The sequence below is a fragment of the Phoenix dactylifera genome, chromosome 1 (assembly GCF_051530095.1).
Source record: "Phoenix dactylifera cultivar Ajwa chromosome 1, Ajwa_hap1_PhDact_Kaust_v1.1, whole genome shotgun sequence".
NCBI classification, from domain to species: domain Eukaryota; kingdom Viridiplantae; phylum Streptophyta; class Magnoliopsida; order Arecales; family Arecaceae; genus Phoenix; species Phoenix dactylifera.
In genome coordinates this window covers 69,790,777-69,807,619 of record NC_143190.1, presented here as the reverse complement: position 1 = coordinate 69,807,619, position 16,843 = coordinate 69,790,777, and the positions used below count along the sequence as shown (strand labels likewise).

The 16,843-nt window shown below is 39.6% G+C and overlaps 3 protein-coding genes across 3 annotated transcripts; 2 read left to right on the top strand and 1 right to left on the bottom strand.

Moving 5' to 3' along the window:
• Nucleotides 1–1,318: 1,318 nt before the first annotated feature.
• On the bottom strand, nucleotides 1,319–6,301 carry LOC103710854 (uncharacterized). Its single transcript, XM_008796763.5, has 3 exons — nucleotides 5,877–6,301; nucleotides 5,279–5,554; nucleotides 1,319–1,662 (listed from the first exon to the last, which is right to left on the bottom strand). Exons 1-3 carry the CDS (start codon nucleotides 6,299–6,301, stop codon nucleotides 1,494–1,496), a joined length of 870 nt encoding a protein of 289 aa, XP_008794985.3. The 3' UTR covers nucleotides 1,319–1,493.
• Nucleotides 6,302–12,635: 6,334 nt separating this feature from the next.
• On the top strand, nucleotides 12,636–16,547 carry LOC103710839 (pentatricopeptide repeat-containing protein At2g13600-like). Its single transcript, XM_008796745.4, has one exon. The coding sequence runs from the start codon at nucleotides 12,970–12,972 to the stop codon at nucleotides 14,602–14,604; it is 1,635 nt and encodes a 544-aa protein (XP_008794967.3). The 5' UTR covers nucleotides 12,636–12,969; the 3' UTR covers nucleotides 14,605–16,547.
• LOC103710840 (zinc finger A20 and AN1 domain-containing stress-associated protein 6-like) lies at nucleotides 15,803–16,547 on the top strand. Its single transcript, XM_008796746.5, has one exon. It carries the CDS (start codon nucleotides 15,803–15,805, stop codon nucleotides 16,295–16,297), a length of 495 nt encoding a protein of 164 aa, XP_008794968.1. The 3' UTR covers nucleotides 16,298–16,547.
• Nucleotides 16,548–16,843: the final 296 nt, after the last annotated feature.

The following is a 16,843-nucleotide window of genomic DNA, read 5'->3' as shown; positions in this document are numbered from 1 at the left end:
AGTCGAGGAAGCTACTGGTGGTTGGAAGAAGAAGACGAGGGGCCACCTCCTACGCGACGGCGGCAGCGAACCTGCACAAAGCCTCACCGGTGTTTCCTGTGTGGGCCCTCCGACGATCAAGTTAGAGTGGGGTAAATTTGGTCCAGCCAAAAAGTTCCTTAAAAGTTACTTGTCCGGGCTATATATAGTCCCGGTGGAGAGGCTCAGGTGGCAGAGGCACTGTCCGCCCTCATCATGAGGGGGTGTGGCTCTGAGTCAAATGGCGCGCAGCTAAGGCTGGTTGGTGACATGTGGTGTTGTCCGTTCTTAAGAACGGTAAGGTGTTGACAGTCACAGCAGGGTATTGCCGGAGTAGTCATGGTGCCATCCTTTGACTGTCGAGGGTCAACTATTGAAGTGTGACACGTTGGTGTTGTAATGTACGGCCATGTAGGAGGGCGTAGGCGCGCACATGGGTGCGGTTGTTGGTAAGGCCGAGCCCGTTGAGAGGCCGCGTCATGCGTTTGGCGAGGTCGGCTAAACGGGTGCTGAGGGTAGCTCGGCTTTTCGGGTTCTGAGGTATGCTCGGTGGAGTGCCCTGAGCTCGAAAGTCGAAGCGTACTACTGAAGTAGGTGCCCCGAGCTTAGTCGGGGCGGGTCGGCGAGTATTAGAGGCGCCCCCAAACTTGGTCGGGGGAGTCGGCGAATATCCGAAGTCGATGGAGCTTTTGGCGGAGTCCGAAGCCGAGCTGGTTCTGGACCGGACCGAGGATTCAACCAGTCGGTGTTGGCGTTTGTTAGACCAAAATTGAGCGGCCTTTTAGCCGTGGGCTGGACGATCCATTTCGCCCCCCATCAGAAATGTATCTCTAACCTAAAAAAAATTATCGTCTCTTTTTTTTATTTATGCATTGAGACCCTCCAATGTATATATGTTGGAGCTTTTGAGTTCACCCTAGGCTCAAATATATTGAGCCGCTCCGGTACATCACCGAATGTTCTATCCGTGCCACAACCAAATTATACACCATCTTGAGTTATTTGGAAGCGGAGGACTGATGCTAGTAGATTCCAAATCAAATCAATCTGCTCCTCTTATTCTTGATCTCCGTTCATCTTACAATCTAGTATTTGATACGTAATTCGATCCCACGAGGATGTAATTGTTCCTCGTAATTTTCTATCACCATTTTTGTTGCAGAGGAATATTAATTATATCTGCCATGGCAATCATATTAACTCCAACACAACCATTTTAGTTGAAGAGGAAGTCGAAGAAGTTTCCAAATCCATAACCAAACCATTTCCTCACTCCAAACCTCCATTTCTCAGATAGAAATTAAAGATAACTTGGGAAGTTCTTTATGGATATCCATCAGTTGAATGATGCGATTATTACACTTACAATTTACAAGTTGAGAAGCCTAATGGAGAACTGACAAGCCTAATGGGTTTTGCAATTGTAAACCATGGGAGATGGATGAGATGCTGGGACAATGAGGATGAAGAAGAGACTACCACAAGAAACTGATATGATCTGAAGCCCGCAACTCATCCTCATCACGCGAAGGAGAATGTAGGTGTCTGCCCTCATAAGTTGTGATCACCATCCGCGGGTCCTCTGCCAATCTCTCAACCCTTTTCTTCACTTGACAATTGCTCTCTGTGCATCGATAGTAGCTCCTGCTCACAATGAAAAATCATAAAATCTTAGAAAAAGTGGGGAGCATTGAATAAAAAAATCTTGATATATGATTTTTCTCAAAAGAAAGGAGCATAAATAACTATGGCTAGAGAGTTGTGAATGCATGCATTAATCCCATTATGATGGTTAAATCTACCTCTTTTCCCTTTTTTTTTTTTTTTTGTTGGAAAATTTTTACAGAACTTTGGATAACAGCATTAATTTACATGGAGAATGCAGGCACTCTGTCAAGAACCTGTGAATACTTCATGAGCTTTGTTATTTGCAATAATATTCACAACTGATAGTTAAAATGTAAAAAGGAACTTGAAGGTCACTGCATCATTTCTCTCAAAGTCACTGAGGCGGCCAAACAACAACAACAATAAAACAACAATCACAACAATAAGAGCCGCATGGAATATGCTTATGAGTTGCTAGATCATGTTGCTTGTCAACTACTTGACTAATTATCACCTCATCAAACCAGTTGCCAATCTTCAAAACAGATTCATTGTTGAGTGGCGATCACACTGGCCCACCAAAGTCCCAAGCATGATTGTCAACCTCATCAGTGTTCTCATTACAGTGGTGAGCCCCAAACCCACAAAGGAGACATGAACAGAGAGAACTGAGCAGGACAGGCCACCTGAAACCATCACATTCAGAAGTTGGGTGATAAGATGCCATCATCTCTCAAACCATGCTGGGATCCAATGCCACCTTATATTCATGCCATCATGAGCGTAATGACCAGCCAAGGAAAACAATGTACAGTGAGTCAGTGACACCCCACTTGACATTAAAAGAGGCCTATATATTACCCTGGCAGTGATCATTTTAGAATTGATTTAAGATGTATACCATATGAAGGCACGCACCTTATTATGTTTGCCTTCAAGGATTAGGGTGGTTTAAACACAGAAAATATTGACAAAAAGTTCCAATTTGAGAGCTGAGAAAGGTGAGGACAGATTAATTTTTTCCCCTTTTTTTTTGCTTTTTTAAATTTAAGTAAGTGCTATCCCTAAACATAGATTATCAATGCTCATGGTTAGATAGAATCTGTGGATAAGTAGAAAAACAATGGGCCGTGAAGTTCCTCGAGGGTTCCCCCATAAGAGGCTTTGTCCATGTACTCTTTTTAATATGAATTAGTACATTTTCTTTGCTTTCTCCTGCTTTCCCTATTTTCTAGAGATTAGGAATGTATCAAATAATATATCAAAGTGACTGCTGCTACAAAAAAAATTGTTCTACACTGCAGCTGTTTGACCTCGATCATCATCTAATTTGAGATCGGCTTGCTATACCAAGCAAATGAAATCCAAATACTAACCAAGGCTGACATGTAAATTTGTTCGATAGAACATTTATAGCTCCTTATTAATATGGATGTATTGTAACCAAAAAAGAATGGGTTCTTACATGCTTGAGTAGGCCTTGGATTGAGTATCACGGTCTTTCTTCGCACAAAAGATTGTTCTTCCTTAAGTTGTATGTTTCTTGACAAAACAATTCTCATTATTAATAAGGACGTACAGGTGAGAATATTTGGTCCATGGTTTTGTAAAAGAAAAAAAATAATATGATCAGGTAGTCATATCAAAGAGGTAAACTGCTGGTTCCGAGTACCATATAAACTCAACAAGCCACACTTTGTTGGATTACACTGGTTTGTCAATTATGAGTCATTGGTCGATCATTTCCTTTTGTCAAGCCATTTATTTCCTAGACTTGCACTATAAAACTAGAAACATGGATTCACATAACTATTTTATCAAAAATCTGCTATCATCTGCTAAAAATAACAATGTATATATGAGTAGCATCTACTCTCCAAATGCAATTTTTTCCTGTAAAGTTATTTCTCAAAATGTTGTCAAAATCTATGAGTACTCAAGAAACTTACATAGGTATCAAGGTAAAAAGCTGTCTACGAGTTTAATCTCACTTTGAAGTTTATCACAAGAAGATCCAGAAGACTGAGATTGATTTTGTCTATCTATCTATTTGTCTGTCTGCCTATCTATCTATCTGCCTATCTATCCATCTTATCTATCTTGATGCAAAAGATGGGAAACCCTTCAGCACTTCATTAAGACTATGAAAATGGAGAAGGCTGAAGTTCTTTTCTGTGTTTGTTCTTTGATCTGGTGTTTTGGGGATTTCTGTGATTTCCTTTCATGGGTGATGATTAGACCATGTCCCCGAGATTTGATAAAAGAAAAGTAATACGCTGTATTTGGATAAGTTATCGGATTCATAGATTTAAACAGTTTCTACTAGTGATCGTAAAAACTTTAGTTTAAGTTTTTACATTAACTTATTAAACAGTCTCTGATGGATGCCTTAAGATATACCATGATTTCATGCATTTTATGTTTTGGATTCCTTTATTTGTAGAAACGTTTCTAACAGTGATCCAAATATGTATTAACCACCATCTGCCTCGGAAATCAAGTAAGTTACCTAACTTACAGTACCTGCCCCAGTTCCCCAGTGCAAGATGCGACCATTTATAATTATAAGCCTACATAGCCACAGTTAATGTAGGCATTTAACCTTGATGGCAGAGACGACTCCATGATTTTTTTTTTTTTTTTTTGCAATTCTAACAATAAATCGTTTGATTTAATGATGAATGGTAAAACTAAATTACATAAAACAAAGAATTTTTTGATGGGGAAAAATGAATAAGTTTCCCAAAACGCATTTATGCTTGCTGAAAGATTGATGTTTTAGAATCAAAAAGCACTATTGAACTTAATTAAAGCCATATATGCATAACCATCCTTCCAATCCTCCTATCAACTATGATAAATATGTTCTTAAAATTGAATATAAAGTAAATTATTTATAAAATGCCAATAGCCTTCTAATGTATCAATCCCCTTAGCTTCACGAGGACTTGCTCTATCCTATTTCAAAAGATAAAAGCAGATAATTCATGTTTTATTTATCAAAATCTACTAGTGAAATATGTCATACCCTTCCTAGCTAGATCTCCTTAATTGACATGGTTCCTATACCTTATTTGAGATGCATATCTGTGTTATAACTTAATAAAAAGGGTCTAATGCAAAGTTTAAGATATAGAACCCTAATTTTCCTTGAAAAAGACAGCCATAATTTATTTGTTTGTTCCTGTCGTTTCATTTGCAAAGTAAAGGTCATGTCGCATCCCACAAATCAATAAAGCATGACACCCACATTCTATAATATATCAAGCATCACAGCAATAAAAAGAAGACGATTATTTCTAATACCAAGTTCGTTTAAATCAATGCATTCATGTGGGTACTCAAAGTGGGCTGGAAAAGCTTCTTTTTATCCCTGCATGAGCCTTGTTTTATATCTTTGAGAAAATGTCGAGACTTTTTTTGAGAATAGAGAAACTCTAGAAGCCGAGAATGGGAAAGGGATCTTCTCTCCAAAGGAAAATAATTCATGGACAATGCACGGTAACTCTAGTCTCCTACAATCGTTACCATGCAGGCCGATAGAAAAAAGGGTTAGGATATATAGTCGAGATTGGATTAGGCAGCAATATGGGAAAAAAGAAAGATAAAAGCCCTGAAGAAAGTGCAGTCCGGTCTTTGTTTTAGTGAATACCTTGGATGTTGGGTGTTCTTCACAATCTTCTGGCCATACTTTCTCCACTTGTAGCCATCATCCAACACATCGACTTCGCTCAAGGTTTTGAAGCAAAATCTTGGCTCTCTCACCTTCTTCCTTGCCTTCAACTTCTTCATTCTTATAGCACCGACTGATAGGTTATTGATGTTATTTTTATTGCTACTACAACTATTGTTTTTCAAGTACTTGTGATCATCCTCTCCGGCTGATGATATCTTGTTACCTAGATCCCCCTCCTCTTCATCGTATGACCTGAAAATCACATAAACGAACAAAACTCATGAGAGAGAGAGAGAGAGAGTTGTTTTGATGCAAAGTTCTATTAGAAAGAAAACAGGAGAGAGGTTTCTGATGAAATTCTCAAGCTGGAATCACTTTGAGAAGAAGAATAACAACCAAACCTTCGAACCCTCACAAGGGTGGCTATAACATGAAGAAGAGACAGCAGCTAACGATGTATTCAAGAAAAAAATTGAGGAATTACTGATGAAGTAGATCGTGTAGGATATATAATAAACGATTCTGGATGTCCTTTTCCTCTTCATCTCTATCGAGGATGTTGCGGGGTTCTTACCATAAACTATTGCTTGATCTTTGCCCCGAAGAGGCTCCAAATTGACCCAAACCACCACCATCGGAGGAAGCAACCCCATATTGGGATGGTATGGACGGGAGGCCTTCCTTTAAGTAAGAGGCAACTCCTCCTCCCATGTTGAGGCCTCCTAGAGTTTGCTGAATCCCATGTGGCGGAAAGCTCAGATGAGGAGGAGGAGAGATCTGGGTGCAAAAACTCATGCGATCCTCCACAAACCCTTGGTTGAGGACAGCACTAACTTTGGGAGGAAACATCTCCCTATCTTTCTTTCTCCCTCTTCCAGTTTTTCTCCTGTAGGGAATGTGGTGGAGATCTTTCAATATAAAAGCGAACACCTTCAGCTTAATGCTTATAATATTAAGTTCAATGACCACACTGTCCTCTACCAATTCGAAAAGCGACATCTCCTGTAAAACTCTTGACCTGGGATCATGTTATCATGCCTCCATCACTTCAACTATTATAGTTTACATTACCTAGACAGGTAAAGCAGTAGTATTAGGAGCCAACTTTACCTCTAGATATGGTTCAGCTTTACCAACGCTAACAATCACTGGCCTTGGATTCGGACCACTCCCACCCTCAATCTCTCGATCGAAGTGGGATGTGCAGTAGACACCAGCTCAGAGGCAGAGAGGACAGTGTGAAGTGATCAGGCAGATTTTTTGAGATATTATGTCCATCTAATATTAACTATTTGTGAGTTGATGTTATATTCCTAATTATTATAGTTGTTGATTAGAAGGGAACATGTCATGAGGTTTCACAGCTAGCTGGGGAATAGGAAGAGTAGGAAAACTTACATCATGGATTGCATGATTGAATCTTCCTATGCAAATAGAAAGCAAATAGCTAGGATTTTATTTTTTCTGAAGAGTTTTAAATAGGTTATAATATAAATTCAACTCGTATACCACCACTCTCTAATGTTTTAAGAAGTTACGACTCAAGTCTCTTGTTGTGAGACTGGATTGTGGGAAAGTTGAGTTATTCTTGGCATAAATATTTATGCCTATCTTTTCCATTTTCCTTTTTGTTTGATTTTATAATCATATTTCTATTTTGTTTATCTGTTATAATTTATGTTTTACATGATTTTATGTTTTATGTTAATATTATTCTGGAATGTCTCAGAAAACATATCTCTTGGTAATTTAAAAATTACTCTACCAAGAAATGCATATAATATATATATTCGAAACTTTCTTATGGGGATTATTTTAAAGGATCACATATCTTGGCTTGTACTCTCTTGGAATATATAAATAGAGGGTTTACAAGGGAGGCCTAGCAGTATGAATTTGAGCTTATCCTAGTAGTACTTCCACTACTTTGCTTAACAATCAGAAGTTATGGGCACATCCTCAATGTATTCAGTATAAGTAATGAAAACGTAGATGTGTTTCCCTTCTTTTCTTTCAAAAAAAAGTCTAAAAGTGGCATTTAAAGTTATTAATTATTTTCATCTTTCTTTCTTAATGTTCTATGTTAAGATATTTGCTTCAGCATTTAGACTTGGACTAGTTGGAATATATTTTCAAATTTTCCTATTAGAGTGTAGTTTACTATGATCGTAAAATTGGTTAATGTATCTTATAATTGCATCATCATAAAATTATTTACACCAAGACAATGTGAAATCTACTCTAAAAAGAGTCTCTAAATAATATTTTTCTACCTTATTCTTGTTCATAGTAATTATTTTTAGAATACTTTATATTAATTATAAAGTTTTTTTTGGCATATATATATAGTTGCAAAAATCTAGTAAAAAGAGCATTCTTGCAAAAATAATAATAATAATTTTGAAGTATATATATATATATATATTATGTAATTACAAATATAACCATTCAATATTTATTTCATAACCGAGGCCCAAGCACATTCTTTGATGTTAACAAAAATTGGATTGCCCGTAAGATTACGAGTGCCATAATTGGTCAATTGGCATGAAACTCTTTTTTAATTAGAATTTTTAAAAATATTAATGTGTATATATATATATATATAATTGAGATATATACATTGTATCACTAGGTGTCTAATATTGATAATACCCAATATGCCTAAGAAACTTTGAATACAATCTTTGATCATGTAGTAATAATTGATATTATTTTCTACAGATATACATATATATTACTATTTTTATTAAAAATAGATATATTTTTGTCGCCAAATAACATTACTATATATATATATATATATAATAATTTAAAGAATTTCAGAAGTGTGCAGTACATGCTATGAAAAAGAGGGTGCACCAACATATATATTTTCCTTTAATAGCGCTGCCTTTTGAGCAGCCTACATACCAAGCAATGATGGAGAGTATCTTGGGTGCAAATCTTACTCCCCCGTCACGGTCGGCGGTGAAAGGTATCATTGCGACCGAGTGCGTGTTGACTCCCCCGCATCAAAAGCGCCAAAAAAGCCCTCCTACTTCCCTACTCAACTCCCCCCCATGGCTCTCCGAGCTAACACCATCCCCACCATGCACACGTGTGGATGCTCACGGCACGCGTGCATGAGCTGATGCACTCCTTCCAACCTAACGGTCAACGCCAACGGTCTCTGAAGTTTGAACAGGCCGATGCCCATGACCTTGAAATAATGTCAAGATATCTCGATGCTCTCGTTATTCAAGCAAAATCTTTGGTAACTTGGACAGCTTTGGCTATTCGTCCAAAAACAACGTACGCTTAAACATCCCTTAATTTCTAATGGCACTTCTCTGAAGGACATGGGTATCAACACCATGATTAACATAAACCATTGCATTTTATATCTAATGGGAACAATTACCACCGCATGATGGATACTTATCATTTATGGACTTCATCAATGAGAGAGATTATTTATTTATTTATTTATTTATTTTTCAAATGTGGCAGCAATTCCACGATTCCCTCTTGAAGTACTCTAGACTTATTCTGAGGGCATCGATTGAGAAAAAGAGTGCCAAACATCTAGCCAAATAAGATCTTGTGGGGGCAACCATGAGAAGTTGTTGATCTTTGAATTCTATTTTGGGTTTTATATTCTCAGATAAGCTGATGACTCGGCTCAAAGAACGAATGAGAATGATATATAAAACAAATGGGAGCGGCTTAAGAGGGGATGAGTAGGCGGCCACTATGGTCTTGTTCTAATACTTTGCCAGCCAAGTTGAGTTTTGCCTACGTATTGCTATCAATTCTTATAATTTTGACATAAGAAATGTTGTCTTATCGGATGCCTCCTCCCAAGGGCACAACAAGTCCGACTTCATCCCTGATTGGCAGCTTAACAGCTCCTTCATCTTGCTGTATAATAATGCTTCTCTCTTCTCTTTTTAAATCTCTTCTGCATCCTTTCCGCTCTGCCGCCCTTCTCTTTTTGTGACAGTAATCCATTTTGTTTTATAACTTCATCTTCTAAATGAAGTTAGCTGGAGCTTATGCTCCTTTTCTCAAAAAAATAAAGAGAGAGAGCCATAGCTAGTTGTACGTCTAGGTGAATATTTACAGTATCATGCATGTTTGTTTTTCCTCGAAACAAATCCCATGAAGCAATTTATTACATCACTTTTCTCTGCCACTTAATGTATAGTTCGCTGCAGTATAGAGTGTTGATTGATAGGGGGGAGGGAGGGGAAAATATCATAACGTTCCTATTTCATTTCCTTGCAGGAACAGAAATTAAGGTCTCTCTCCCAAAACCATGTAAATACAAAACCCTAGCTGGTCCTTTGTTAATGCATAAAAGTAACCGATTTTTGCTTCCAGAACTCAACTTTCCACAGTCACTGGAATGCCAAGACAGCCACTACAAGAAGTTATAGAATCCCCAGCGGTTAAAAAATATTAGAAAAAATTAAGTATATGCTGCCCATTAATATCTTATATTTTTTAAAAAAAATTGACGAATGCAATGCCAGAGATTTTAGTGTTTTTCCTGCATTATATGAGGATTTCTTACAAGCCGAATAATAAAAAAATCTAAAAATTAGTTTATATTCTACCATTTCGCATACCAGGGTTCAATTGACTAAAAGCCATTAGGCCACTAGGAGAAACTTATTTAAAATATGTTCTGATGTTTCATATTTAATAATTATTTCTGTCCATAAAAAAATTCAACCCTTTTCTCTAGGATGACAAATAAAAAATGAATAACTTCACTTTATACTTTATGATATTTTAAAACTATTTTGTTTACAATATTTCAGAATTTGATAACTTCAACATATTTCTCTATTTATATATGATCGTTCCCTACAAGTTTTTTTAAATTTAGATAACTTTATTTATTCTACAATTAAAGAGCAATAATGGTATTTTGTGTATAATATTTTAATAATTTATATTATTTATTTTATTTGATTAATTTAAAATTTCAATATATTCTAAATATAAAATCTAGTTGCATTAGTGATCGAGACTTTTGGCTTAATCGATCTCGTGCATCTTTATTTAGGATCAAAATTAAACCTAGCACTAAACTATACTCTTAATTAGTATTTTATTTTGTACGAGCTAACAACATGTTAAAAGAGAATTTGTGACTTATTGATAGGAGAAATAAGATGAGTTGCAAACTAATACCCAATAATTTATCGTAGGTCAAAATATTATTTTTCGGCAATTTTAAAAGATGCTAATAAAATAATATTGTGGATTTTACGTTAAAGATTACAAACTAATATGGCAGTTTATAATGTCGGGTGTTACGGGGGAACTTAGCCACCATGCCCCACGTGACCGGCACGCGCGCCCAGGAAGACTACGGCTGCCCCTTGATCCAGCAATCCGACCTCGAGTCGGATATCTTCGGCTCCGCAGTCCGACCCCGAGTCGGTTGCCCCTTGATCCAGCAATCCGACCCCGAGTCGGTTGCCCCTTGATCCAGCAACCCGACCTCGGGTCGGCAATCTCTTGACAACAACAGACTGTTCTCCTGAGGCACGCCGCGGCCCCCTGCTCCACTACTCCCTGCAACGGCCGAATCCGGCGCTGCCCCACGATCCCCTGTAACAACCGTACGAAGCGGAGCTCCACTACGCCCTGCCATGGCCGTACCCGGCGCTGCCCCACGACGCCCTGTAACGGCCATGTCAGTGGCAACCCCATCGTGCCACACGATGACCAATCCCCAGAAAAACCCCCCAGCCTGATATATATGGGGCTGGGGGGAAGGGGGAGGGTGAGCAAGATTCTCCATAGCATCATCTTACCTGCTACCTCTCCTTCTCCTTCGATTCCCTCTAACTTGATCGTCGGAGGGCCCCCACTACCCCAGTGGTGGTGCGAGGCTTGCTTGCAGGTTTTCCGGCGGGAGGTGGAGCGCAACCAAAGCAATTCAAAGGGAACCCCGTTCACACCGCTGTGCCAATCGTTCTCGGTTTGGACCCCAGCAACATCGGGCAAACTATTATTTTCAAATATTTTTTTAAAAATTGATATTAAAATAATGTTTTAAATTTTATAATAAAAATGATCCATAAACTAATACCTGATAAATTATTAATTTTTATTTTTTAAAAAATAATAAAATATTGTGGATATTTTCCCTGCCCTCTTTGAAATTCTGGAATTATAGTTAGTACAAAATTTCCTGCTGTATAAGACTGATACCTTAGAATGGTGTCATGCAGCATGTACAACACCTTTATCATGCAAGTCTTAGCATTCATGCACTTTCTGGCCCTCCAAAAGCTCCCCCAAACAGGGCCTTACGCATTCATGGCATCACTCATCTCGGAACGGGGGAATAAATTCGTTACTTCAACTGCAGAATTCTGACCCGTCTATACATATGTGCTTTTGTTGGTGCGGCCTAACTGGAAGAGGTTGGGAAATGAGAAATAAAATGATGATGAGGTGCCACCTAGAGACTGATGCATTCACAATAAAATATATGTATATAAAAGCATAGATACATATATAGCGCTTTTCTATCTTTTCCATTTCGGACCCTAGCCAATCCTCCTAATTGAAAAGGGAGTAGCATATCATATCAGGAAATGACCTGTTGGTGACCTGAGCACAAAAGGACATCCTGTTACAATAATTTAGGAATTGCTTGGATTGGATAGGTGGACTGAAAATCTCATAAAATTTATGTTTTAAATTAATATAATTAATAAAATTATAAAATTATAGGTTAGGTTAGACCTAAGTTAATAGATACCTAGCAGATTTTTTTCCCCTCTAAGATTTGAAAAGAGGACACCCTAAAGCTACTTCTAAATATTTATAAAAATAAATCTAGCATAACCTATAATCTTATAATTTTATTGATTGCACCATTCCAATCCATCAATTTTATAAAATTTTTAATCCAACCATCCAAATAGACTTTTAGGCTAGCAACATTAACTCTATTTTTACGCAGCAGCAGCATCATTTGCTTTTAAAACGTATGCGAAACTGCTAGCATGGTTTCTATCATGATAAACTTGGAAAAATTTATAAATTAAAAAATGATTCATCTTTTTTGCAGCAAAGAGGAGCTCAGAAGCATGCTAGCAATGTTAGAAGAAGGATGCAGAATTTAACATATATTATTGCCCCATCAAGATTTAGATAAGAATAGGGGTGGCAATCAATCCGGAATGGACCGAGTCGGTTTGGATAAGAATTATATCAAAAATTTGTTAACCTGACCCGACATGTTTACTAAATGATCGACCTAATTGCCATATTAAATAGGTAACCTAGTCCGACTTACTTACAATGGATTGAATCTATTTAAACGGATTAATAAATGGGTTCAATATTGCCATGTAGAACTAATACATCAAAGTTTCCTGCTCAAGCGCAATTACAGAAAATTGATGCAGCTGCATTTTGTGGTGGAAACCTGATACCTAACACCAGCCCAGAATTCATTGGGCTGTGCTGGGTCCAGTTCGTGCCTAGTCCATCCCTAGCCCAATTCGGAAAACAAGAACGAAAACCTCTCATAAACTCATCAAGGCTTCATTATCTTAGCCCAAGCCCATTTTTATCTGGGCCGGCCTTACTGAGTCCATAAATAGAGCGAGGATCTCGGACAAAGTCCAAGTCCGTGGCTATCCGAAGGCCGCATGTCCTCGCGTTCGCTCGGCGCCCGCAGGCTGGCAAACCTCTTCACCTTCGCCTCCAAACCAAACGCGACGCCGAAGCTCACAGTATGCCGGACGAAGATGATCATGGAGTACGGGAGGAGGGGAGAGGTGGACAAGGCGGTCCAGGTATTCGAGAAAATGCCCCAAAGGAACCAAATTTCTTGGAACGCGATGCTGTCCGTCCTCGTCGACTCTGGCCGCGTGGGCTCCGCCCTTCAGTTGTTCGATGAAATGCCCCATAGGAACTCGACATCCTACACATCGATGATCAGTGGCCTCTCGAGATCCGGTTTGGTCCTGGAAGCACGCCATCTCTTCGATTCCATTCCATCTCGGGACCAGAATGTGTTCTCCTGGACCGCGGTGATATCTTGTTACGCACAGAACAATGAACCTGTCGAAGCTCTGAAGCTTTTCTCGGGCCTCTATGGTGCCCTCTTCAAGCTAAAAATATTGCCCAATTCACATACTTTCAGTGCTCTGCTTAAGTGCTGCGGCTGCATCCGATCACTTGCGGCGGCAAGGCAAATACAGTCTTTGATAGCAAAGCTTCTGGACGAAGAAGGCGAGGGGTGTGTCTTTGTTCACAACTGTTTGATTGATGTGAACGCCAAACTGGGCAGCCTGGTCGAAGCGGAAGAGATTTTTAATAGAATGAGGTGGAAGGATTTGGGATCATGGAATGCTATGATGGATGCATATACCCATCACTTGTTAATTGACAAAGCTCTCGAGATCTTTCACTCTATGGAAGAAAAGGACACGCTCTCATGGAACATAGCAATGTCGGGGTTATTGGAAAGCCGTCGAGGAGAGGAAGCTCTGAGACTCTCTCTCTTGTTAAGATCGGGAGGAAGCATGAAACCCAACTCGTCTACGTACTCGATCATCTTAAGTGCCTGCGCCGCTTTAACAATGCTCGAATTTGGAAGGCAAATACATGCAATCACAGTAAAGATTGGTCTCTATTGGTCCAACATCTTTGTTTGCAACTCATTGATTACCATGTACGCGAGTTGTGGATTGAGCGAGGAATTGAAGCGGGTGTTCGATGAAATGCCAAAGAAAGATGAGGTCTCATGGAATTCAGTGATACAAGGTCTTGGGCAAAATGGATATAGTGGAAAAGCTTTGAAGATAGCAGAGAAAGCATTAGATTCGAAGAATTTCAATCACAATACTTTTGTCGCTATACTGACGGGTTGCAGCCACGGCGGTCTAGTTAAGGAAGGCCTGGATTATTTCCACTCCATGAGAAAGAAGTATGGCATCGACCCGAGCTTAGATCATTACATTTGTGTTGTGGATATGCTTGGAAGAGCTGGTAGGCTAAAAGAAGCTCATAGTCTGCTTGGCAGCATGCCTCTTGCAGCTAATTCGGTTGCATGGCATGCTCTTCTCAATGCATGTATGATCCATGGCGACGCTGATATGGGAAGAATTGCAGCGAAAGAGCTACAGATATTGGAGCCTTGTAATGCCAGGAGCTACTTAGGATTGGCAAATATTTATGGCAGAACGGATAAGATAGAGGAATCAAGAAGACTCTTTGATTTGATAAGGAAGAAAGAGTTGAGGAAGGAACCTGGATGCAGCTGGGTTGTGCAAACGTAGAATCTCATCGATATTTAGTCTTGCTTCACCTCGAAGTGAATCCTGATTCTGCAAGGAACCATAGCATTGCTTCATGTCCATCATGTACTCAATAATCTATAATTCTCTGGTAGCATACACAGATGGATAAAGAGAGGAACAATGGAAGTTAAAGGACATGAACATGCTTGCTTTGGATTCAAGGGTTGAGAGAGAATCTTTTGCGAATAGACCTTCCAAAATGGGTCTTCTTAACTTATAATTTATGTGCATATCTTTGTAAATTATATTTTTCTATAGCCATGCCCTTTTGGTTGATCTCATGTTTATAAACATTAGAAAGTGACTTCTCATATGAGAAAGCATACAATGGCTTTATACATCAGCACCAAAGCTACCTACTTTGGCAAAAGAGGGACATGGTGATAATTTTGTAGGCTAGCTTAAGTTTGAAGTTTTAACCAACCAAATTGTAGTTAATCAGTGCAGTGGATAAATTGAAAATAAGAATACGATTGTAATGTATATCACATATGGACTATAAGAAGTTATTATTAAAATAAAAGATAATATCATATAAAATAGATTCTTATATAGATTGTTGTTTTTTAAGTAAATATCGACAGAAATATAAAGAGCGGCAGGTGAATGGTTCCTTAAAGTCACGGAAGGTGACGCGCACCGACTGCTTCAGTTTCTTTCCGCTGCCTCGTGTCCGTCTCTACCCTCCAACCACCGCAAAGCTGCTTCTGCTCTCGCCCCGGGCAGCGGGTAGCTGACCGGAAACCCGAGAAAGCGTAATCCAGAGTGTCATCACCGCCTATTCAATCACAACCGTTCGATATCACTCCCATATCAATCGCCAACTGACCGAGCCCAAGAAAAAAAATATATAAAAGAATCTCCCGATAAGGGTCAGCTAACTCATTCTCTCTCTCTCTCTCTGTTCCGGACGCTAGGCTTCCGGATGTCTCTCGGGCGTTCCCGATAGATCTTGATCGGTTAGGGATTCGATAGATCTTTTGTCGATTCCGATCTGTGCGAGAACGAGGATTCTCGATTCTATCGAGGTCTCGATGATCGGCTCTGGCTGCCAGTTGTTGGGTTCGAATCGATGAGGATTTGATTCTGATGATTGATTCGTTAGCGGGAATTGAATTGAAGAGCGCCGATTGATCGATCGATCGCCCCACCTCGAGCCAGGGTTTGTTCGCTGGAGATGGAGCAGGAGAGCCAGAAGAGGGAGGCTGAGGAGACCGAGTTCCAAACCCCCAACATGCCAACTCTCTGCGCCAACAACTGCGGCTTCTTCGGAAGCCCGGCGACCAATAATCTCTGCTCGAAATGCTATAAAGACTGCTTCTTGAGCAAGTCCAAGGCTTCGATCGAGACTTCGGTGGTGCCGCCTTCGGCGGAGGCGAAGAAGGCAGAGGAGAAGCCCCTGGGAGGCAATGGTGAGGCCAAAGTTGGGAGCTTTGCGGAGGAAGGGGCTTCATCGGGAGAATCGCCGGCGAAGGAGACCCCGAATCGGTGCAGCTTCTGCAACAAGAGGGTCGGGCTGATGGGGTTCAAGTGCCGCTGTGGGGAGTTATTCTGCTCGCTTCACCGATACTCCGATAAGCACAATTGCGCCTTTGATTATAGGGGAGCTGGCCAGGATGCGATTGCCAAGGCGAACCCGGTCGTGAAGGCCGACAAGGTCGAGAAGATCTGACGGTAGAGCAGCCAGCCGTGGAACACTGGTATGTCCCTGGAAAATTTATGGTGATGTCTCTGGAGAATAAGTGTTTAGGTCCGTTCTCTCTCTCTATTTGATTGCATTTGTTGCTGGGGTTTGTACAGTTTGGTTCTATCTAGGAGTTGGATTGGGAGCTCTTGGTTACATAATTTAAAGCTATATGTGTTCAACTCGATCATATATATGTTTAGGTGTTATGATTTATGCAATTTGTTTGATGGTTTGATGTGATGGTGTTTTGTGGGGAAAACTATGGCATGCTTTCGTTTTGTGGATTCCAATTAAGCATTTTCCCATCCAAACCATGTATAATTGATCTTAGAAGAAGGGGCAACATGTATGAGAAAAAAAATATTCGACTAGAACATAGGAACAAGAAAACCAAAAACCCGCAGGGAAATCCACAAAATTACAGATTTAAAAGGTGATCCAGATGAAACTGTTAGCACGTCTCCTTGAATTAGGAGACTGATGTGGCCCACTTGATCAGTTTATCCCACGTCAAGATAAACCTCGTTTAAA